Source organism: Phascolarctos cinereus, unplaced genomic scaffold, assembly GCF_003287225.1.
Source record: "Phascolarctos cinereus isolate Bilbo 61053 unplaced genomic scaffold, phaCin_HiC Scaffold_7;HRSCAF=346, whole genome shotgun sequence".
Lineage (NCBI taxonomy): Eukaryota > Metazoa > Chordata > Mammalia > Diprotodontia > Phascolarctidae > Phascolarctos > Phascolarctos cinereus.
In genome coordinates, this window is record NW_027556180.1 from 66,399,157 (window position 1) to 66,423,364 (window position 24,208).

The following is a 24,208-nucleotide window of genomic DNA, read 5'->3' on the forward strand; positions in this document are numbered from 1 at the left end:
ACTCACACACACACAATACTTTGTGACTTTTTATTTCCATTTGTTTCACAGATTTAGAAAATCAGACTTAAGGTTGGGAGCAGAGGGGAGTTGTAGAGACACCCCCCCCACCACCAACCAAGCTTAGTCACGGTCTGACAGGCCTCCTGCCACTGAGATTCATTAGGATCTTTTGAAAGGAAGCAAAAATGGATATTAAGGGAGCATGAGAAGGTGGCCTTAGGAAGGGGAGGATAGGGAGTTGGGCAGAGACTGCAGACCAGGCCAGCTGGGGCCATTCCCATTTACCCTAACAGAGGATGGGGCTGTGCCAAGAAGCCTGAACTAGGGCCAGCCCAGAGGTCCCTCATCCCCAGGGCACAGACCCTCCCTCCACCCACATACTTACTTAGTCCCAAGATCCCCATCTAGGGCTCCTACTCTCTAAGCCCAACCACTTTTCTCTGATTACTATTGGCCCTTTCCCACCCCTATTTCACTCCCACCCCCCACTCTCCCAGCTATTTACAAATATACAGAGGGTTTGGTTTTGTTTTGGTTTTTTATTGAGCAAGAATCTGTACCACTCCTCAGGGAGAGACGGTCTACTCACATACCAACTGCCCTCTCCAAGGGACATTCCCTACCCTGGTCCTGAACCAGTCCAAGGCCTGGCCCTCCAGCCCTCAGCGGGGTTCTAGGCTACGGTGGGATAGCCTGGGCTTCTGGGACTGAGGATTTGAGGGGAAGCAGGGAGAGAGAAGAGAAAGAAGCTGACAGCCAGGCCTGGGCTACTGGATAGGTGAAGGGCAGCAGCTAATTCCCCTGCCACTCCTGGGAGCTCCCACTGGCCCTTCCAGCCCCTGGAAGTCACTGTATTCTGCCCCAAGGGGGAGGGGGCAGAGGTCCCTGGTTCCACCAAAGCGCAACCATGGAGGGGCCCAGATGCTTGTCTCCCTCCTCTGAGAGCACTGTCCTAGCAGGCGAAGTCTTCAAAAAGGCCTCCAGGAGGGCCATGAGGGTGATGGTGGTTGGGGAGCAGACTGCTGGCCCCCCCAGCCTCAGCACAGCCTCGTCCTGGGCACGGGCTCTGCAGGGCAACAGCGGGTAGGGTGAGTAGTCAGAATAAGAGTAGCCCAGCCTTCATAATGTCTGGTGGGGTGGGGGTTCGACACTCGGATGTTCCTTATAGGGGGTGAGGAGGGGCAGGCCACAGGTTCTCAGAAGCTTCCCCTTACCTGTTCCTTCAGCTCCTGCAGCCCTAAGGTAGAAATGCCTCCTGTTGAGGTCCTGAGGGGTGGCTTGGGGCGGCGCCATGTCCTCTTCAGCCGGTCCCAGGACACCTTGTTAGGGTTCAGGAAAAAGGGGAGTGGATTCAGGGGATTAGGGAAATCATAGGGATTATAGATTTCGAGCTGAGGGGGCCCCTCATTTTACAGGTGAGGAAACTAAGGCCCAGGGAAGTGAAGACATCCAGGAGAGCCTGCTTTCCCCGTGATAAAAAGCTGACTCACTCAGGTTTTCCCAATGACTGACTTCCCCTCAGGCCTTCACCCTCCTAGCCCTGAAGGATCTGGACAGTCCTCCCCACCAGGGCTCCCATCCTTGCCTCGTAGATGTAGTCAAGGATCTCTAGAAAGGTGAGGACACTGGCCCCAATGAAGAGCCCCATCTGTCCTCCGATGTCACCTAGGGGCAGAAATAGCAACACATTAGGGAAAGAGTAGGTGGTTAGAAGGCCAGGCCTGAGGCAAAGCCTGCAAGGCCATCTGAGGCACCGTCAAGGGGAACAGGTCTCACCCAGTAGGGCAGACAGGCCATAAGCTGCTCTCTGCTCCACAGACTCGGAGGTCAGGGCTTCAAAGAAAACATCCAACACCAGGAAGTTCTCTCTGTGGAAACATTCCATGGATTCAGTGCAGGAAGCAGTTCGGGACCAGGGTGGGCCAGAGGACGCGGACAGGGAGTCAGGCGGACTGGCGAGGGACACAGAGCGGATGCAGGGGAAACTGACCCCAGCACACCCCTCATCTGGGACACCCCTGGAATCTATGATAGGTCAGCTGCCGCAGGTATGCTGAGCAAATAGCTGGTGGCCTCCACTTTCCCCTCAGAGATCCCCCAGGGGGGCTTGTGTCTTCATAATGTCAGGAAAAAAGAGACGTGGAACTTCCTCCACGCTCTCCCAGAGAACAGACTCACACATGTCTCAGAAGCCCCTGTCCCGTCTTAACCCTTGGAGAGTATTGGATTAAATGATCTCTGAGGCCCCTTAAAATTCTGATAAGTGGATGATCCTTGCTCCTCCTCATTCCTACTATCTCCAATACCACCTTATCCATTCCAGAATTTACATTGGCCCCCTTCTACTCGACAGATGAAGTCCAAACTCTTCAGCCTACCATTCAAGGCCTCCTCTAACTTAGCCCCATGCCAATGTCTCTATGCCACCACACTTCCCACTGTACTCCAATATACACCCTCTCTTCCATTCTTGACTATGCCACAAACAGAGCACGATCACAAGCCTCCCTGTCATTGCTTAAGCTGTCCCCTCCCTGGAACACCCTCCCCCATTGCCTACCTAAATCCTTCAAGGTCCACCCCAAGTCTCACCTTCTCCACGAAACCTTCCTTGCCTATCACGGCAATATCTTTTCTCTCAATTTCTATAGTGTTTAGTCAGTTCTGTGAAGTTAGCATTTAATTTTGGTTTTGCCCTCCCAACCAGATGGTAAACTTTATGTGGGTGGGGGCTTTGTCTTATTCACCTGTGTGTTATCTACACCTTCATTCATTTATGCATTCATTCATGCACACTGTCTTATATGGAGCAGGTATTTGATAAATACTTGGTGGGTGTATTTTAATAATTATTTAATTATTAATTAATTAGTTAATTTAATTAATTTTACCTTTATTGCATGCCTATTATATGCCTGGTTTTGAGTGGTGGGCGGGGGACCTGGATGCAGGTCACATTGAGCGATTTTATTTTTTCTGTCCCCCAGTTACCCTTATATTCCCTCCCTGCTCCGTTCCTTGTGCCACGATGGGTACATGTCTTCTTTCAGCTACCTGAGATTCCTCCACTCCCACCTCACACCCTCAGCACGCCAGGTCTTTGCAGCCAGCCCATGCCTCCTCACCACAGCTGACCCCACCACCACCCCGGTACCGTATGTAGGTCTCGTTTCGGTTGTACTTCCTGGCCAGATAACGGGCTGAGCTTCGGTTGGGGATCCGAACCATGGAGATCTCTTTCCCATAGCGTGTCAGATTGCAAGGCATGGGGCAAACACACCGGCCTCCGGATCCCCCACCCAGAGAGTCTGCAACACAACAGTGCCATCTGGGATGGGCTGGAGAAGATAAGAGCTTTAAAGGGGAATAGGTGGGCAGAAGTGGGGCATGCCAGTCCTTTCAGATGGGTGTGGTCACAAGAAAAAGACCTCCCCAAACAAGGGCCTAGGTATTACTCCTCCTGCATTTTCTTTGCATCGGGAGTGACCAGTCTACCCCTTCCAGCCAAGCTAATCCTAAAGGTCTAAGATCCTTCCCACTGTAGCCAAGCTAGGACTGCCTCACCCTGAGACACTTCTGAGCAGTCTCAATCCTCCAAATGTATCCCCCCGAGCTAGCACAGGAAGAGGCCGGATTTCAGTGACAAGTCAAGACTCACCCACTGTGGCAAATGTGCCATAAAGGTTAAGGCCAGACTGGGTGAAAAGGAGATGAGCAGGACTCAGAGAGCTGGTGTATGAGCTAGTGTATGACAGAGGGAGCCAGGCCGGGAGAGAGATAATGTCACATATTGCAAGGTTGGCTAGGAAAAGAAAGCAGGAAAAAGGGGCTTGGATGGTCACACAGGGTTTGCCCCATATGGATGCTGGGTAATGCCTCCAACAGTAGATTTCTCACTTACCCAGAAAGGCTAAAATATCTGTCCAAAGTCACACAGTAAGTTAATGGCAGAACCTGGACCAGAACCCAGGTCTCCTGACTTGCAAAGTCAAGTATGCTTTCCATACTGCCTCTACTCCAAAGTCTCAAACTCAAAGTCCCATAGACTTAAACACCCCCCACCCCAGGAAAGACCCGGTTGAGGGAAGATTGGATGGAGAGGAGATAGGGAGATGGGGTACTAGGCTAATGGGGAGGCAGGGTAAACAATAAAAGGGAAGATTGCAGATATAGAATGAGAAGAAAGGTAGATGAGGTGGCCAGGATTATAAGGAATGAGGGATAGACATGTGTCTGTCTTCAAATATCTGATGGCCTATTATGTGAAAGAGAGATAAAACTCTACTCAGTGCTAGAGGACAAAACTAGAACCAACAGGTAGAATTTAAGAGGAGGCCCATTTTTGTTTAACAGGTGCCCAGAAGCTTCTATTAGAGCTATCTAACAATGGAATCAGCTGCCCTATCAGGTGGCAAGCTCCCTGTCACTGGGAATAGTCAAGCAAAAGCTGAGTTATCAAGAATGGTACACAGAAGATAGATCCAGCAGGCAGGGATCAGATTGGATGACTCCAATTCCATGATTCTATGAGACGGGGAGAGAGGTAAGTGATAGAATGGGGGACTGGAGAAATGGAGATAGAGAGAGGAAGAAGAGGGAAGAAGGCAGCACCTACCCAAAGTGTGGTCTGCACACTCAATGTAGATGTTGGGGGAGCAGATGGTCTCATTGCCTGGGGGGAGAGGAGATTGTCCCTGGAGTCCACAGTCCCTTCCCCACTCTCCAAGCCCTACCCTCCTGACCACACGCGCGCACACAAGCACACGCACACATGCATGGACACACCAGCATGCACAAATGCAGGGCCCTCCCCCTCCACACCTGTGGTGGAAGCTACTGAGGAAAGGAAGGGCGAGGGAAAGGGTGATTCCAGGGGGCAGGGCACCCACCTGGCATGTGAACCATTCTGCAATGGCAGCGTGCCAGCACAGCCTCCTTCTCACAACGCAGCCGGCAGGCTGAGACACTGTAGGATGCATAGCCCTGGAGTTCCGGCTCCCCTCCCTCACTCTCAGCCCTGCAGTTACCCCAGGGCTGGGGCAGGTATGTCAGCTGAGAAGGGAAAGAAGGATCATGGGGTCACAATAGGACTGCAAGGGACCTCAGAAGCCTTCTAATCTAATCTCATTTTACAAATGAGGAAACTGAGGTGCTGGTCACACAGACAATAATTATCAGAGGTGAAATTTGAACCCAGGTCTTCTGACTTTAGAGTCTTTCTGCTACTGAGGGGTCAAAACCAGGAGTTCAACTCATATGCCCAATCCCTAAAACACAGCCTACAACCCTTTACATACGACCTCGCCCCTCAGATCCCAGACCCTTCTACCAAAGCAGGCAGATGCAAACTGGGTTTGGAGAACCCAGAATGCTCAGAAGTTTCTCAGGGTAAAGCAGTCCTACATCGGCTACCCTTGCCTTCTTCCCTGCTATGCTCACCCGCTGCTCCTGGCAGGACACAAATGTCTGGAAACCTGGAGACACCCCAAACCCGAGCTGATGGATGTATGGTGGCTCCTCTTGGCTGTGGATCTGAACCCGGATGCCAGCCTCAAACGATGTCTCATCTGCAGGGAAAGAACCCCAGAGATGGGGATATGAGAAATACTTGTGAGCTCTGGGGTCCAGGCTCAGTGTCCAGCCGCCTTGCTCCCTTGCAATCACCCCCAAAGAGACCATTCCCACATCTCCTCTCAAAAGGTTGACACGCCTAAGCGAAACTCTAGTGAATCTATTCTCTCTGCTCTGAGCATTTAAAAAAAAAATTTCCTTCATTTGACTACGAGCCGCCAGTCAGAAATCTCGCTCTGGTAGATGTGGCAACTTTCAATCTCTTTCTTGAGCTGTTTTCAATCACCCCCACCCCTAACACAGCATTCCCACCGTTATATAAACCCAAGGTTCACCCCATCCCTACCACCAATGTAAGGATCAAGAATGGGGGGAACTCCCCCATCTCCCCCTCTTACTAGTCTCTCTCCAGATGGGCAGGTACTCTTCCTGTTGAATGTCTAGCATGATCTCCAAACCACTACCCATGCCCCCTGCCCTGCTGGGCCGTGGACTCTGGGGGTCAGCATTGAAAGTGTAGCACTTTCCATAACGAGTATATACCTAGGGGAAAAGGTGAGAAAGGGAGGTTACCATTAAAAGTATGTTACTATGTTCAGTGGTGTCTGACTCTCCGTGACCCCATTTGGGTTTTCTTGGCCAAGATAGTGGAGTGGTTTGTCATTTCCTTCTCCGGTGGATTAAGGAAAACAGAGGTTAAGTGACTTGCCCAGGGTCACACAGCTAGTAAGTGTCCAAGGCCGGGTTTGGACTCAGGTCTTTCTGACTCCAGACCCTGTGCTGTTTCCACTGACCATAGCATTTGCCATTCCTACTTGGGGCTCAGGTAATACAAGCCGTTGAGAAGAAGGGAGAAGCCAACATCTCTTTTGGGAAAGCCCAGCTCCTCCAGTTTGCCCCACATTCTTATCTGTCCTCCAAATTTCCTTGCACCTACTCCTATTCTCTGCACTCTTATCTCCATGTTCAAGGAATTATCCCAGCATCCACCAGGTGGCAATGATACAGCACAGACAGAGAGAAGGGGAAATCCAGGACCAGGGAACTGAGCTTGGACTGAAGGATGTGGAAGAGAGGAAGATGGTGTGTATTTTGCTGTAGGGAAACATCTCTGTTGGAAGCAACTCTAAGCTGCAGAGAAGGCAGGAGCTTGCAGTGGTAGAGGAAGTTCCCTCATTTAGGATTTCCCTATAGCAATGATCCAGCTCCTGTGCCCTGCCCCATTCTTCTGGGTCCAAGTCTATTGATTACCCAACAGCACCAGGCTTCCCTTAGCCACCACCCTCCATGATATCAGTGTTTGTATGCAGCAATAGAGACACCTTGGAAAATCACCCTCATTCACCTCCTTCCCAGGACCCAAGCAGACCTTTCTGCTCATCAGCTCCAGTGTATCACATTCCTAACCTCAACAAATGCGACAAAAACAGATTAAGAACTTGCTAGGTTTGTTAAAACCAGCACTGTGCTAGAAGCTGAAAATAAAAATATGAGTAGGGACACAGGTCTAACCCTCAAAGAGCAAGCAATTAATACCTTCTAATGGCCAGGAGGGGAAGAGCTCAGATACCTACTTTTGTAAGTATAAGACAAGGCAGAAAAAAGTGTTAAGTGCCAAAAATAAGTGCAAAGCAGAGACTCAGACATAGTGTGAAAAATATGAGGAGGGAAGGGACAGCTACCTGAGGATGGGATGAAGGGAGAACCAAGGAAGAACCGATGGAGGAAGCAGCCCCTAAGCTAGGTCTTGAATCTAGAGAAGAATTTCAAGAGGCAGAGAGATGTCAGGAGAGGCTGTTCTAGACACGAATGCATGAAGGTGGGAGAAGGCAAAGCCAGGTCAGAGAATGGCCAGCTTGGCCTGAACGTAGAGTCATCCCATGAAATCAGCCTGGAAAGGTAAGGCAGGGTCAGATCGTGAAGGGCTTTAAATGCCAGGCGAAGCATTTTGTACATTGTCCTTTATGTAATGGGGAGTCACTGAGATTTTTGAATAGTCAAGTGACATGTTCTGCCCTGTGCATTACAAAGATTATATGGGCAGTGGTGTGAAGGATGGATTGAAGAGGGGAGATACCGGCAGTTCGGAGACATATTAGGAGGGTAGTCGAGGAGAGGGCTGACAAGAGCCTGAATTCAAGTGGCTGTCATGGCTATGGAAGTAGAGAGCCTTCCCCTCAATGATCAACCTCCTTCAGTGGGATGCTGCAGCCTTATCTTCCCCAGAACTGGCTGCTAGGTGCTCTACCTCCCCCACAACACATTCTACCACTGGATTCCATCCCATAGCCCATGGATGTGCTACAATCAACTCTACCTGACTGGAAAGTCCATTGTTAAATTTTCAATGCTAGCAGTGATACCTCAAAAATCAATCACCACACATTAGGGCTTGATCTATGATTTTGTTGATTGTCTAGACAAGAAGGTAATGGAGAAAATGTTAAAAATGCTAATTAATCTTAAAGGCACGTACCATTTTTTCCCCTGGTGGATATGTAGTGTTAAACATTTACCAGCACACCCCTATACCCCTCCATAAACATTGCTCAAGCTCAGCAGGAATGAAGTAGAAGGATCAGGGAGTAAAGTCATCACCAGACTGGAGGCCCGTAGTAGACCATTGGCAAAACATAATAATAATAGCCACAAGCAACAGCAACTGGCATCTACATGGAGCTTTAGGATTGGCAAAATGTTTTACATCCACCCTCTCACTTCAGTCTGACGCTACCCTGCCCACAGCCAATCAGACTGACCTTTCACTTTAGTGAGAAGAAAGGGAATAGAATCTTGACCACTATACTCTTCTTCCTTTCTCTCTAATCTTAAGTCCATACCTTCTGCATTCTACCCTTCCATCCCTTCTTACTGCCCTTCCTTCATCAGTCTCTGTTAAACCATTCCCCATTACCCAGCAATGACCGTCGTTGTGACCAATCTCCTCCCAGCCTGTTGTTCTAATAGTTCATCAGTCCTGTCTGACTCTCTGTGACCCCATTTGGGATTTTCTTGGCAGAGATACTGGAGCAGTTTGCCATTTCTTTCTCCAGCTCATTTTACAGATGGGGAAACTGAGGTTAACAGGGGTAAGTGACTTGTCCAGAGTCACCCAGCTAGTAAGTGTCTGAGGCCATATTTGAACTCAAGAAGAGGAGCCTTCCTGACTCTGTGCACTATGGCATCACCTAGCTGCCGCCCTCTCTACCCTAATCAGTTCCATTCATTCTTTTCCCTCACTCCTCCCTTGCTCCTCCTCCTCCTCTCCTTTCGGTGTGCTTTCAGCTGACTATACATTATTTATTGCATGCAGAGAGCTCTATGCTAGGCCCTGGGAGACATGCAAATTTAGATAAATAACTACAGTACAAAACAATACATGACAAGTGAATTAGAGGTATTAAAAAAAAGTGCTTTGTGAGGTTGGAGGGCAGAGAGAGATCTTTACCAGCTTGGGGGAAGGCTTCCTGGAGGAGGTGGCTTAAGTGTCAGTCTATAAAAAATGAGCAGGGGGACAGCTAGGTGGCAAAGTGGATAGAGCTCCAGCCTTGGAGTCAGGAGGACCTGAGTTCAAATCCAGCTTCAGACACTTGACACTTACTAGCTGTTCAATCCTGGGCAGGTCACTTAACCCTGATTGCCTCACCAAAAAGCAAAAAAAGAGGAATTCAATCAACTGGTTCAGAGAGACAATTCCAAGCACAGAGAACAAATATCACCAGTAAAGGCAAAAAAGGGGAAAGCACAGGGCTGTGGGGTGGTCAGTTCCATTTGGCTGGAATCTACGGAGTGTAGAAGGAAGTCATGAAATAAGGCCAGACAGGAAGGGTGGCAGCAGGTATGGGAAGGCCTTGAATGTTAGGCTAATTTTGTACTTTACTTAGTAGGTGATAGGAAGCCAAGACAGGAGTGTGTATATTGGCTATGGCCCCCTTCAATCAATTAGTCAGGGCATATATAGGGAGCCCATATATTATGTGCCCAGGCTCCAAAATGCTACCTAAATTCAGGAGAGCAGAGGAAAGGAAGGAAGAAGAGGGGAAGAGAGGGAGAGGAGGAGAGGGGAAAGGCTGTGCCCCCAGACTTTTCCACACGAACACTGAGATCAGCCCATCCTATACAGGCGTCATAAGGAACGGGAGGCATGACTCTACCATCCTTCCCCAGAGGCTCTGCAGCTCCTTACCATTCACAACCACCACCCCACCCCACCTGTGCAGGTTACCCCGAACCTCTGGCACATTGGTTCTATCAGTTTAAAAAAAAAAAAAGGCTAGATTTGGAGGCAGAAGAGCCAGAGAAAGTCCAGGCTCTGCTACTTGAGCCAGTTACATCACCTTTGCTCCCTCCCCCATTTTCTCCTCTGTAAGATGCTGGACTTGGGACTGATGATTTCCAGCTCTAAACCCTACAAGCCTATGATCTTAAATATTCCTGTGTTTTCCCCTCCCACCCTACCCCCAGCACAACCTCCCCCTACCCTGGAGGAAATGGATTGAAAAAGAAGTGGGGGTGGATAGAGAGGGGCCGGGGAAGGGAAGTCTACAGGGAAGGAGCTGGACAGGCCAAGTTGCCCGTCCAGCTCCCCCCCCCCCAAGCAACACTGACTACCAGGTAGACCACTTCGTTGCCCCGGAAACAGCCCCCGGGGCTGCTCGGGCAGCGGGTGGAGCCGCCAGCTCCTAAGTGGCAGAACTCTGGTGGCAGCACAGCCCAGCTTCCTCTTCCATGGAGACGGCACGGCCACTCCGTCCCACAAGATCTCAGTGGCTGCCCGTGTCTCCTTTGCCACAGACTGCCCAGGGTGGGGGTGGGGAAGGGGGATAGAGAAAGGGGGAGGGTGAAGCAAAGGAGTTGATGGTGCTGGTACGAGGTCCTATGCCAGCGGATGACAAGCAATTGGAGCCCAAGTCAAAGGTGACTCTCTGTTCCCCATCAGTTCCCTGGTCACTGTCCTCACTTCCTCTGATTTTTCATCTCTCTCTCACTCTCTGGTATGTACCATCATCTCCTTCCTTCTGCATACACCTCTCTCCCTTCTACTTGCCTCTCCTTTGCCTATGCATATCCCTGCTCTCTGTTTGGTCCCTAACCTTAACCCTGATTTCTGACCCTCTGCTCTCTGTCTCTCTGACTTATGAACCTCTGCTCTGTCTCCCTGGCCTCTGGTCCTCTGCTGTCTGTCTGTGTGACCCGCCCTGGCCCCTGATTGTCCACCTTCCTAATTCTGTCCGTTACCCTGTGCCTTTTAAGCCCTTCAGTATCTGACACTCCTCCCTCCTTCCCCTTGACAGCCCAGTCACATTTCCCAGCCTCCCAACTCCCTCCTCCCCACTCTGCAACAAGAGACAGTAATCTGAGATCTGGAGAGATCTGTCCTGAGCTAAACTCAATGCTCGGCTCTATCAGTCCCTTGGGCTCTATCTATCCATTGGGCTCCCATTTCCCAGGAAAGCTCTCTCTGCACTGTGCCCTCGGTGGTGCTTTCGCTCTCCTAATGTCCCTCCTCCTCTCTCTCCTTTCAGTCACAGTGCCCACGGGGTTAACAGGCAATTAGTGGGGCCAGGGCTCAGAGCTTTGGTAGGGACAGGGGGCCGAGCCTCCGGGAGATAAGAGGCAGCCAGGGAGCTGCAGAGACTGGGCTAATCCCAGAGCTAATCTTCTGGCCGGGCTTTATCACAGCTGCCTTCTGGGCATTCTGCCTCAGCCAAGGAGCTCATACTTCCCTAGCTGCCCCCAGCCCCAGTGCCGCAATCAAGGATCCAGCTGCACCCATTCTTAGCTTCTGACCCTCACTCTCTCTCCCCAGCTCTGGGGCCTAAATCCTTCAGAACCATGAGGAATAGGAAGGACAGGTTTGGGGGTGGGGTGGGGGTAGCGGTATATTCCCTCTCTCCTTTGGGTTGGAGTAAGGACTCTAGACACCTTTGAGTTGACTCTGGGCTGATGGGGTCCCCAAGACTTTTTAGAGCTTTCCGGATCCTCAGTTCTCCTCATCCCCATTCTTTTTTACCACTTCTCTGGGGACAGACAGGAGAACTCGAGAGAGCAAGGCTGATCAGAATAAAGGATGAGGTGTTTAATCACGGTGAGAGGACTTAACACCCTTCCCAAGATACATCTGGGTCTAGTGTTTAAATGACACCAATCCTTGACAGGAACTCCTTTTCCAACATATTCATAATCCATCCAGGCAGAGGAGGATTCCATCCATATTCACAGTCCCATATACCCACATACACTCAGCTTTTACCCCAATATCCCCCAATACTTAGGAAAAGAATGGCCTTCTTCCTCCCAATGGACTCCTCCACCCCCATGGGGGTAATTGTGTCTTGGAAGAAACTGTCTTTGTTTTCATACACATGTAAATTATGAGTAGAAGCAGGAGTGCTATTGCTACCTGCAAAATGATCTTTAGAAAAGAGAAGTGGGAATTGGAAATCGGAGAGTAGGAAAATCGGTGGGGGATGAAGGTGACAAAAGGTGATGAAGATGATGATGATGATGATGATGATGACGATGACGATGATGACAGCAGAGGGGAGGGGATGGACTGAGTTTTCACCCAAGCTGACTCCAGTGTAACCCAACTAGAGCCATCCAAGAAATGAGGGGGCTCCACGAAGAGGGGAATGAGGTATCCTAGGACTAAGACGGATGGATCCAAGGACAAGCCTGAGTGAGAGACCGGAAGAGATCTCCAGGATGGGGGTAGGGAAGTAGACGGGATTTGTGGAGGGAGGAGTTCTTTGCAAATCCAAAGCTACCCCTAAGCCGAGAAATTCCATGTTCTCCCCATTGACCTCTCTAGTAAATGATCCCCTTTCTGAAATTCACTCACCCCTCAGGTTGTTCCCCAACCATCTTCAGTGTGTCAGACTGTGCAAATGAGGTCAGTGAGAGGAAAGGCTGACTATGGAAGAGGCTATGGGGGCCGCCCAGGGGAGGATAGAGTTTGTCCTTCAAGACAGCCCCTGTGTCTTGGAGGTAATAGCTTGTAAAGAGAACCCAAGAGTACAGGGGCAAGATGGAGTGCCAGGATTCCATTTTGGGAATCATCACTCCCAAGACTCTCCACGCTCCCATATCCATTAAGCCTTAAACAAACACACACACCACCCTAACCCCCTCAGCACCCAGTCAGTCCATTATACTTCTGCACCCACACAACCACTCATCCCTGAATGCACCTAGCCCTACCGTTCGGAACCCACTTAGCCTTATACAACTAAACTCATGCAAGCCTCACATACTTCCGTGCTTCCATGCCCCAGCACCCACATGATTTTCTACACAATTACACTTACACAACCCCACACCTCTATATTCATTCAACCTTATACAACACTCACACCCATATAATTCCACACGACAGCCCAGCCAGATTTCAGTCCTGCATACTTAAGAACACCCCTAGCCCCCAACAAGCCCGTACCCCTACCCCCACTCAGCCCTACACACATACTCACTGTGCCCCTCTCTCCTGAATACTTACATGGTCTGGCATACATCCATCACACATGCAGCGCCCTCCCTCCTGTCTCTTCTCCTTCTCTCCTCTCTGGGTTTACCTCATTTGCATTCCCCAGGCTCCCAGCTCCTCACCAAAGTGACCTCCGCTCAAGAAGCGCCAGAGGCTTCCACAGCGGCCAGTGAGGCGGAGTGAGGGGGGAGCTCTATGAGGAGGTGGCCAGTGGGGGGGCGGGGGCAAATAGAGACAGAGTTAAGAGGCCTCAAAGGGAAAAGACGATGGCCAGGACAGACACCAGGATGTATGTGTTGGGGGAGGGGGCTTGCGTAAGGGGGAGAAGAGGTAGGCCAGGACAGAGATCTTGAGGTTCAGAAGGGAGCTTGGGGGACAAGGAGGACAGGGCAAGAGGGAGGATAAATATTTTCATCCAGCTACTCGAACCAGGGCTCCCTTCATTTGTTCATGAGGTCCAGAGGCCAAGGTGGTGGACAGCTGAAATCACTTGGCAACCCCCCTACTGGGAAGCAGCTCTGTCCAGGGCTCCCACAACCTCCCCAGCCCAGAGAACTGTCTCTCCTTCTCTTAGACAGGCTGATAGCTAGTCTTATCCCCTTTGACCCATCTCAGGGCCACAGGTCCAGAAGCTGCCCCTCTAGAAGATGGCTCCCAGCCCCTTCTGTTTCCCCCCCCCCAGCCAAGCCGCCTTCCTTCCCCTCCCCCTGCCTGGTATTTACACCTTTCACACATTTGTAAGCTATTATCCTGTCCACGCTTAGTCACCGCTGAGCCAAGCGCCACAGATTTAGCTGCTTTAATCTTTCCTCCTAAATCAATCCTCCATTTCCCCTTAATCATCCTGTGGCTCTTCCCTGAACTCACTCACTGCAGCCTGTCTCTGTCGCTGGGGCTGGGGCTGCTCCCCTCACAACCTGGATAGCCAAAATGGGGCATCCTCAGGCCTCAGTGGGACATGAAAAGGCCAGGGCAGGGGGGGAGGGATTTCCACACTCATCTGGTGAGACCTAGTTTCCCAATCCTTAACAGTGGGGAGGGGAAAAAAACAGATCCCAGTCCCCACTCACCCCTAAAACCCTCCCCCATACCCTTCCTGCGTGAAGTATCTACTTCTCTCCGTCCTGATGGGGTCCCCCTTACATTCCATCCCCCTCACACATCCCCCACACACACAGACACATGCTCCCCACCCCTCTCATTTCCAGATTCATCATTCATTCTCTGATATTCATCCTCCCTCCCTCAGGATGGTGGGTCCAAGAAAGAGCCCAGAATGACTGTACCTGCTGAGTGGAAGCACCCCAAACTGACCCTGTCTTGATCCTGGGAGATGCCAGGTAGGTCTTTTCCCTATTCAACCCTCACCCCACCCCCTCCTTGGGCCAGCCTTTAGGGCTCAAGCCACCACCCTCCCTCCCTCCCTCCTGGTTATTGCCCGGCAGGAGGTTGGACAGATCAGAGAGACTCAGAGATGGACTGGGGAATACTTGGCTGACGGAAGCCCCAGCATCTTCGTCATTCAGGAGGCAGGTGGAACCACGGGTTTTCTCCCTGGGCCTTGGGCTCCCCCTCATTCCCTCATTCCTGGAAGCCACTGGCCACCCCACCCCCTTTCATCCCCCAGTAGATGTGATTTGGAGCGGCCGCAGCCTAGCTGCCCTGCGTCACTGGATACCAAATCACAGACGGGACCTGGGTATTCCCTGCCAAAACCTTGCTCCTTCCTCCTAGCTAAATCTTCCCCCCAGCCCTCCACCTCTGCTCCAACCCCCAACCCCAGCCTCCTAGCCCCCGAGCCCAGATCTTGTAATGTTACTAACAAATCAGGCCTGGGACTGCAATGGGAGGAGGTGGGGTGGGGTGAGGGGGGTTGGGGTGGAGACAATTTGGGGAGTTAATTCTGCACAGTAAGGAAAGTAGCAGAGGGAGGGGGGAGCAGGTGGGGAGCAGTGCAAGGAGTGACATGGAGCAGGGGCGGGGGTCCAGGAGGGGAGAAGTAGGGAGCATTGCTACAAACACTAATCAGCGTCTTCCGGCAGCTCCACAGAGGAGCTGAGCTGATAATGAGCTGGGCTCCCGGTTGATTCCTGATTAATGAAGAGGCCGGCGGGGGCCTCTGCAGTGTGGGACTGGGTCAGGGCTGGTTCTGCAGGGCCACCTCCCACCCTCTGACACAGGTCTCCCTCCAGTCTCTGATCCCCTCCAACAATAAGGAATCCAGACCTCATAGGGTCACTCTCCGAGTTCGACTCCTTTCAAAAGATGCCACCCCCATCCCACCCTGGCAGGAAGCCCCCTAAAAGAGGGGTGAGTGCAGCTAGGATTATAGCAAAGAGAAAGATCCAAGAAAATGAAGGCAGCGTTCCTGGAGGGAAAGGGCGGGGGAACTGGCTGGGGAGGGAAGGGACAGCATCCAGAGGAAAACAGGGACCTGGAAAAAAAGCTGCAGCTGGACAGGCTGACAGACCAGGCAGGGCCCAGCAGCCTCCTGCGTCTCTGTCTGGCATCCAACAGACCCCGGTGGGGAAGGCAGAGGGATATTGGGGGAACCAGGAAAAGGCAGTAAGGCCTGGGGTAGTAAAAGGGGAACACAGGGCAGAGGGTCAGACATCCTGTCTCCATGCTGGCCTGAGGCTGAGGCGCTAAGGCTGCCAGATGGAATGACATACAGAGAAAAGAAAGGAACTGAGAGCTTAGGGGGCCTAAAAGTTGGGGGAGAAGGGCCCCAAACCAGGCCTTGTCTCCTCTGTCATGGAGCTGACCTGACAGGTGGGGGAAGGAGCCTGTGGTAAGGGGGAGTCAGGGGGGACTGCCCAGCTGGAAGTGGCCTTGTCTAATTGTGCCTGATTAGCAGAGAGGAAGGAGAACCAGGTGAGTGATTAACAGTCATGCCAGTCAAAGGAGGAAAGTAAAAGAATGTAGGTAGGAGGGGGCCCTAGTCAGGGAGGGAGGAGAAAAGGGGCAGGCAACTTTTTCTCTTGCTCTTGCTGGTGTCTGATTAGCCTCCAATAACATAGTAAGAGGGCAGTTCTTGGAGTCCTAAGACCTGGATTCTAATCCTGGCTGAGATACTTGCCAGTTGACTTCAAGCAAAACTCTTTGCTTCTCCCAGGCCTTGATTTTTCTCATCTGTAAAATGGGCTGGATCTGTTGACCTCCCCCCTCCAGAGTCCATTTGGTTCTAACATTGATTGTGAACTCGTTACCTCTGGGAAACTCATTCTGTTCCCTGCCTCAGTTTCCCCACCTAAGGAAAAGGATCATTCAGAAACTAGAAGGACCTTACATCCATCTAGTCCAACCCCTCATTATATGGCTATAGACACTAAGACCTAGAGAGGTCCACCCCACCCCCAAGCCTTCCAAAATCTTGTTTACAAGATCTCCCCGTGTTAGAGTCCATCGCCACACTGATGAAACTTTTACCCTCCTGGGAAGCCTGACACAGGTTAGGTCTAAGTCTCTGTCCCTCGTTGCTGTTCTGTTGACGTGTGGACCCTGCAGGGTACCTAATCTTCAGCTGGGGTTTCCTCATCTACAAAATGTACATTTTACTTGTGCCACACAGTTGCTATGAGAATTAGATGACATCATTTAGGTGTAAATTTTACACTTACTTTTGTAAGTATAAAATGCTGGGTAGACATATGTCATTGCTGTGAGTTGGCCCTCTTAGTCCTACTCCAAGGCCTCAGCAAGAGGTAGAAGTGACCCTACATTCTTGAAGGCGACGTCAGTGGATCTCAGAGTTTGGAATGCTGATCCAGCCATGGACCAGGCTCCTTAAAAGTTTGGAAGTCATGCATCTTTTAAGACTTGTTCAGTAAGTTCTGACTTTTCATGACCCCATTTGGTGTTTTCTTGACAGAGATACTGCTAATTTTACAGATGACTAAACTGTGACAAACAAGGTTAAGTGACTTGCCCAGGGTCACATAGCTAGTGAGTGTCTGAGGCTGGATTTTGAACTTGAGCCTTCCTGACTCCAGGCCTGGCCACCTAGCTGCCCTTGAAAAGACAGTGTGGTGCAACAGAAAGAAAACTGTACGGAAGTCAGCAGACCTGGATTTCAATCCCTCCTCCACCTCTTCTTATCTATGGGACCTTTGACAAGTCAATAGGCCTCTCTCGATTCAGTTTCCTCATCCATGAAATGGGTATAATGATATGTGGTACCCTACCCACTTTACTGGGCTATGATGAGGAAAATGTTTGGCAAACCTTGAAGTACAATAGGAGGAAAAGGTGGTGTTATCATTATTGTTTGATTTATTAATTCCAAAAATATTTATTGAATCCTGACTGAGTCCTACTTCATGCAAGAAATGCGCTTTGAGGGACTGGCATGCACAAATTCAACCATCTTCCCGGGCATAGATAGCAGGGGCAGGTAAGTGGCACCATAGTATGCATACCACTGGGCCTGGAGTCAGGAAGACCTGAGTTCAAATCCGGCCTCAGACACTTACTAGCTGTATGACCCTGGGCAAGTTGCTTAACCCTGTTTGCCTCAGTTTCCTCATCTGTGAAATGGGGACCATAATAATAGCACCTATCTCCCAGAGTTATCGGGATCAAATGAGATAATAATTGTACAGAGATTATGTGCCTGGCACATAGAAAGTGCTATATCAGTGTTTAGTATTATAATTATTCCTTAAATTTCAGTCTCACCCCAATGCAAGCAACAGTCCCCCACCAAACCCACCCTGATATTTGGCAAGCAGTAGAAGTCACTGAAGGAGCGATGGACAGAGGGTAGACTCCATTAGAATTATGCCTTGTTAATAGAAGGGAAGAGTAAAAAGAGCTGAGTGGATGGAAGCATTTTCTCAAGCCTCCCCCCTACCCAGAAAGAGATTTCCTGTCTGCCTATCCACATCTCTTCTGTCCTCCAAGGCCCAGCTGGTGCTTCTGCCTCCTCAAGCCTTTCCCAGGCCTTCCCAACCTATACAAGATCTCTGCCTTCTCTGAACTCGTTGCACTTACTGAGTGTCGACATCATTTGGTGATTAATCATAAAACTGCCTCGTGACATCGCTTATACTCTACCATCTGTTGTCTTTCCTTGTTATTTCACTTGGGATTCATTTAGGCTGTAAGCTCCCTGAGGGCAGGGACTATGTCTTCTTTTTCAGTCCCTCAGAGTGTCTGGCACAGGGCCCCTGCATGTAATGGATGCTCGGTAAATATTGGGTGCCTCCATTGCTTGAGAGAGGATGGAGGAGACCAGATAAGGAGAGTAAATAGCAGCGATTATGGGTAAGAGTGAGAACAGGTAAAAGTGTATGAGGGGAGATGGAGGGGAAAAGTAAATGGGGAGATGGGGAATGAGTTGGGGGAGTGGGGGAGGTTACAAAGTGTGGGGGTGAGAGATTGAAGTGGTAGCAGCAGCTAGATAGAGCAGCAGCTGAGGAGGACTGGGGGAGGGAGCATTACCCAAAGTAAAAATAGGCTGGAAAATGTGACATTTATTAATTTGGATTCCAGAGGAAAGGTCACAGCATTGTGGGGGAATGGGGAAGGAGGGATCAAGGAAGGGAAGAAAAAAAAACAAGACAATAACCCCCTCCTCAGACCCATTTCTCCAACTGGCTGACCCATCTCATTGCAAAGTTTCCAATCAATATCAGAACTCCCTTCATTATTCACAGATCCATTCTTATCACAGACCCCATTCCCATTATGGACCCATCCCCATTCTAGATGCCATATTTGTCACTGATCAATCCCCATCATGGATCCCATAATTTTCCTACCAATGTAAAAATCAGACTCAGATTCAGGATTTCCAGTTCTAAAAGAGAGGAGGATGGGGTGGGGGTGGGGGGAGGAAAGTAGTGCTAAGGAACAGTGGATCTCCACAGGTGAATGGGCTTTCCCTTACATGTCTGCTGCTTCTCATCCAGGGCTTACAGTCTTGTAGCCACTCCTGCAAGAGACTCCTAAAAACTCCCATCATCCTCATGTCACTAGATGATCTAATATCAAAAGGACCCAAAAGAAATGCACCCTGCATACAGCCCTCCCCCATCATTCTCACCCTGACCAGACCTACCAGTCCAAGGCATTCCTCACACGGGCTTCCTTGACCCTAAATAAGGGATACCCCTGCTTCCAAATGCTCTAGCCAGCTCTCCTTTCCCAGAGTACAGCAAGATATCTCTCCTTGTTCTGCCTCATTCCTTCAGTTTTTCTCCCTCCCTTCTTCCTTCTTCTCTTCTGTCTTTGCCTTTCTCTTCCTTTCCTCTCCCTCCCACTCTACTCCTTTCCTCTCTCTCCTCACCTACCCCTCCTCCTTTACTCCAGTTGCCTCCCTCCCTTTGACTTCTTCATTTCTTCTTCTATCTTCCCCCTTTGGTTCCCCCTCCCTTTCCTTTTCTTCCCTTTCCTTTTCCTCCCTTTCCCCCCTCCCATCCCCCTCAGGCCTTGAGATACAAACTCCCGCTCAGTAGGCACAAAGATTCCATTGATTTCTGGCCCCCATCAGCACCTGCTGGGACCAGTCTCTGCTCCTCCTTGATTTGTAGGGGGGGGCAGGGAGAGAGCAAAGGAATCCTACCCTGGGGATGACAAACATGAGTGGGAACCTCACAGGGAATTGTTACCCCCCTTTTTCTCCCCCTCCCAACTCTATATCCCACCTCCTGATCCTTCCCAGTCTCTGCAGAGAGATAAGGCTCAGGGATATATCACATAAGAGAAGGGGAATGAGTGAGGACTAGCTTGCTTCCTCAATTTCCCTGAATAGCCCCTTTTCAATCTCACTCTTCATATCCCCCACCTCAAAGCAGGGATATCCCCTTTGTCCACTCTAGACCCACTCTCTGCCTAATAAACCTCTCCTCTTCCCCCACCCCCATTCTCCTTTCTTCCCTGTGGCTGCCTCTGTTTGTGCCCATGGTCAAGGAGGTTGACATCTCTGATCTGTGTCCCTCTTCAGAATTGTCCCATGGCACATAGTCCCCTCTGGACAGCAGTGGAGGAGTCCAAATTTGACTGCAACCATGATAGGACACATTACTTTATTTGGGGCATGTGTATCATTGATGCTGAAGCAGGGTCTGTGTGGAGAACCTCATAGGGAAGCCTAGTTCTACTACCATCTGCATTTCCATCTTGTGGCTGATTCAGTGGCAGTAGAGTGATCCTCTGTGTGTGTGTGTGTGTGTGTGTGTGTGTGTGGACACTGGGTGGTAAAAACAGGGGGAAAAAATACAGACAGCATGGTATGAGTTGAACACGGACTGTTTGCTTGAGACAGTGGCACCCAAAATATCAGATACCATGTGAATGTTGGTGAAGGCATCACTAATTCTATGTGTGACAGACATACATGAACAAGTGGGCAAAGGGCTTTCATGCATCATCAGTAGGACACTACTGGGTGTGTGTATACACATAAGAAACAGATCAAAACTCCTAGTGTGAGGTGTCTGAGTCTGTATATGTGCACATACAGAGACATCTCCACCAGCCTGCTGTGTGTGTGTATAAGATCCTGACATGCAGAGTGAGTTGAGAGAGATCATGGTTATCGTAAAGGAATGACAGTCAGGGAATGACCCCCCTTGTCCTTTTTTTCAAGACCCTGACAATAAGAGTATGGAGATGAGTAGTAATCCATGTGGGGTACAAATCAAACCCAGCACACAGGAATGTAGTAATGTGTGTAAGAAACTGTGGCCAGAATAAGGGATCTTTTTGGAGGGGGGTGGGGTAGGGAGTTGTGCACCTAAGAATGAATGAGTGAGCCTGAGAGTGAGAGCCATAGAGAGACTATAAGAGGGAAAGAGCTGTCAGTGGCAACGAGTGAAAAAGCCAGAGCTGAGCATGGGGGACAACATGAAAGGGAGAGTGTGTGAAAGAGAAAGAGAGAAGACACTGGCACTGTGTAAATATCCACAAGGTCCTTCTAGGTGCTGCCCGTGCCAGCTCTACAAAATTCCGCCCTAAACTCTTCCATAGCTGCATTCTCTCAATCCCTTGAGCTCCTAACCTTTGACTATGGTACTGGGGGTTGGGGGGAGCAGCAGGAGTCAGAGAAGGGTAAAAACTGGGGGGGGGAATGGAGAAGACACAGACCATGACTTTCTGGAAAAAGAATGTTCTCTTGAGTGGCAGGACCTGGAAGCCTCCCACAGTGCTCCAGCCAGGAGCTGCCCCATCCCTTCAGTGCACACCTGCCCTGAAAAAACCCCTTGGCAGCAGGATGCCCCCTCCAAACCATGGCAGTGCTGCAGTGGCAACAGCAACAAGAACATGGTAAGCCCCTCAATGCTTCCACAGCTGTGGTTCTGTGCCTATGGAGTGGAGAGAGGGACCTCTAAGCCCAGGGGAGACACCAAGCAAGGACTCTGGTGGCAAAGGAAATGGGGAATCCTTCTCCAGGACACCCGCCCCATTCTGCCACCCTAACCCAGATGGCCCCTTCTAGTGCCAGGGGCAAGCCAGCTGGTGGGACTCACCACAGAGAAGTTACTGGCGGAACAGTGGTGGCCACTGAAGTTGCAGCTCTTGAGCATGTCAGCCAGCTGGTGGCCAGTGCGGTTCAGAATGTCCACCATGTCCGGCTCAGGGTATCGAAGGCCTGCTGCCCGATGTCCATCTCTGTCCTTAGGGGGCAGCCCTGTCAGGTTGGCCAGGTGGAAGATGTCAGCATCACTGAGAGCAGAGTGTCGGAAGCGGTTGATGTTGCAAAGGGTGACAGCAGGAAAGCCCAGGGCAGGGGCTACCCCGGCTGGGTCCAGGGAGACCAGGTGAGGCCGAGCCAGGTAGCTACGGGCCAGGCCCACAGCCTGGTAAAGGAAAGCAGCCAGGGAGGCCAAAAGGGCCAGTGCCCACAGGCTCCTGCGCAGCCCTCGAGGCCCCCGGCCACAGGCATGCCCCAAGCCGTGTAGGGTGCTGGAGCTGGCAAAGGTGGCCAGGTCCCTCGGGGGCGGCCCCTGGCATGCTGCCCCCAACAGGCTCTGCTCGTCTCCCTCTTCCTTCTCCTTCGGTTTTGCATCCTCCTCGGAAAATTTGATTTTGCACACTATCTCGATAGGCATCTGTCCCTGGCTGCTTGGACCTGGCCGGCCAGAGAGTCCCTGCCCGCTGTTCCCTCCCCTCCTAGCAGCCCGGGCTCTTCTCCCCAAGTGGTGGGGACAGCAGCCGCTCCTCCAAACTCCCGCCGAGGAGGGGGAGGGGGGCACTAGGGAGGGGAGCTGCTCACACTCCCAGCAGCTCCGCAGCCCTGGCTGCTGCCGCCGCTTGTCTCTCTCCTCGATCGTCTCCTTGTGGCTTCGCTTATCAGCAGCAGCACAGCTGTCAGCCCCTGCGTGTGTCCCTGCGAGCGCTCGCTCCGCCACGCCGCTCAGCCCGCGCCGCTCAGCATGTGCTCCGAAGCCCACCCCGCGCTTAATAATTCAGGACATGTCAACAGCGTTTCACCGGCGGGCGGGCGGGCAGCAGGAGCCGGGCCAGAGGAGGGGAGCGCCAGGGGCGGGAGCGGACCCCAGCCCAGTACTGGGGAGCTCCGTGTGCCCGCCACCTCACTCAGGACCCCCAAACTCTCTTTGCGCCCCCAGCCACAGGGTGCGTCTTACCCACCCCCACTCCCAATCACATGACAGATTCCCAGCTCTGCCCTGCTCTCTTTATTCCCTGCTGGGCCTGAGGCCGTGGCCCTGAGAAGCCCCCACGCTAGTTCACGGATGAGCACCACTCCGCAGGCCCCACCCACGTCCACTGTGGACTACTTGACATCTCTACTGCTTCCACGACTACCACTGGCCTTGCATCTGACCCAGCTGCCCTATTTTCAGCTTCCCAAGCTGCTTTACCTGAGCCACTTGTTTGAATATCTCATGAACTTGAGAGGAGGAAAGAGGGTACGGAATCCCGCACTAGCTCCTCTACGCCTCCCTCAGGCTCCCTCCCTTTAGGTTCTGGCTACAACGCTTTGCCCCAAGAGCAGCCAGGTCTCTTCCAGCCCCCGGCCCTCCCCTGCCTCACCAAGTCCCCAGACCCTCACAGGCAGCAGCAGCAGAGGGGGTCCTCCCCGCTGACTGGCAGCAGCTGTGACTCCCTTGCCTCCCCAGATGTTATGGCAAGGCTGGTGAGAGTGCTGCCTAGGCTCAGGTAGAGAGTGAAGCTGAGGTCCTACCTGGATGAGGGGGTGTGGGTGTGGGTGTAGATGTCTTTGGCGGGTCTCCCTTGGGGAAGTGAGGAGAAACTTCTGTAGAGAGATTGCTGGGTGTGGGATTGAAGTGGTAAGATGAAAATGCTTTTTAAGCATTTTTGGGGGGTGGGGGTGGAGGGTGCTGTCTTCACAACTGTGGCAGCACTAGGGAAATATCACAACACCTTAAGGTTTAAAAAAAAAATTACATCAATGCCAGGTAGAGCCGAGGTGGGAGGTGGGGGGGGGGGGGGGAGGAATGCTTGTGTTAGTGAGATGGTCAAGCTTAGAAATATGCCATGGCCCAAACCCTAACAGGGGAACAACCGATGGGATGGGCTATCTTGATGTGGGGTGAGTGAGGCAGCCTAGCAGTTGTGTACAGAAGCATGTGGGCTGGCCTGGGAGCATTAGGATGTGCACTCCAGGGATAGGGGGTGGCAAGAAAGGAACGGTATGAGCTTTGGGGAGGGGATATTAGGAGGGGGTAAGAAAGAGCTGTGTGTGGGAGCATGTGCCTTCAGAGGGGAGGGAGCGCATGTCCCGGGGGAGGGGGGGGCTGATTAATAGGAGCGCTAATGAGCAGCAGGGAGAGGAAGCACGGAGGGGCGGGGGGGAGGCCGCTCCATCGATCCAGCGCCGCGGAACCAGCAGCAGAAGAAAAAAAAAGTGCGAAGGGAATCGATCTGAGGGAAACGGCAGCTGCTGGGGATTAGAGCCCAAAGCCCGCCTGCCGCCACCCCCTCCCTCCTCCCATGCACCAGGCCTGCCCATCTACACCCGCCTGGGCATTCCTAGGGGCGAGGGGCACTCAACCCCTGTAGGGAGAAAAGAGAATGTCTCCCCGGGGGTCCCTGTCGGAGAAATGGTCCGTGTTCCATGCCAGCTCAGTTCCACCCCTCTCTTGTGTCTCTCCTGCACTCTCTGGAGACATCAGGTGCCTCCCCATGCAGAAGTATGCATACCCTGCATCTTCTATTCTG

At 51.5% G+C, this 24,208-nt stretch overlaps 1 protein-coding gene across 1 annotated transcript; it reads right to left on the reverse strand.

The window, feature by feature from the left end:
* Nucleotides 1–33: 33 nt before the first annotated feature.
* On the reverse strand, nt 34–22,269 carry ASIC4 (acid sensing ion channel subunit family member 4). The gene is made up of 10 exons (XM_021002705.2): nt 21,532–22,269; nt 5,973–6,117; nt 5,443–5,570; nt 4,893–5,055; nt 4,619–4,675; nt 3,158–3,311; nt 1,780–1,871; nt 1,589–1,668; nt 1,218–1,322; nt 34–1,069 (listed from the first exon to the last, which is right to left on the reverse strand). Exons 1-10 carry the CDS (start codon nt 22,111–22,113, stop codon nt 956–958), a joined length of 1,620 nt encoding a protein of 539 aa, XP_020858364.1. The 5' UTR covers nt 22,114–22,269; the 3' UTR covers nt 34–955.
* Between the last annotated feature and the right edge of the window lie 1,939 nt (nt 22,270–24,208).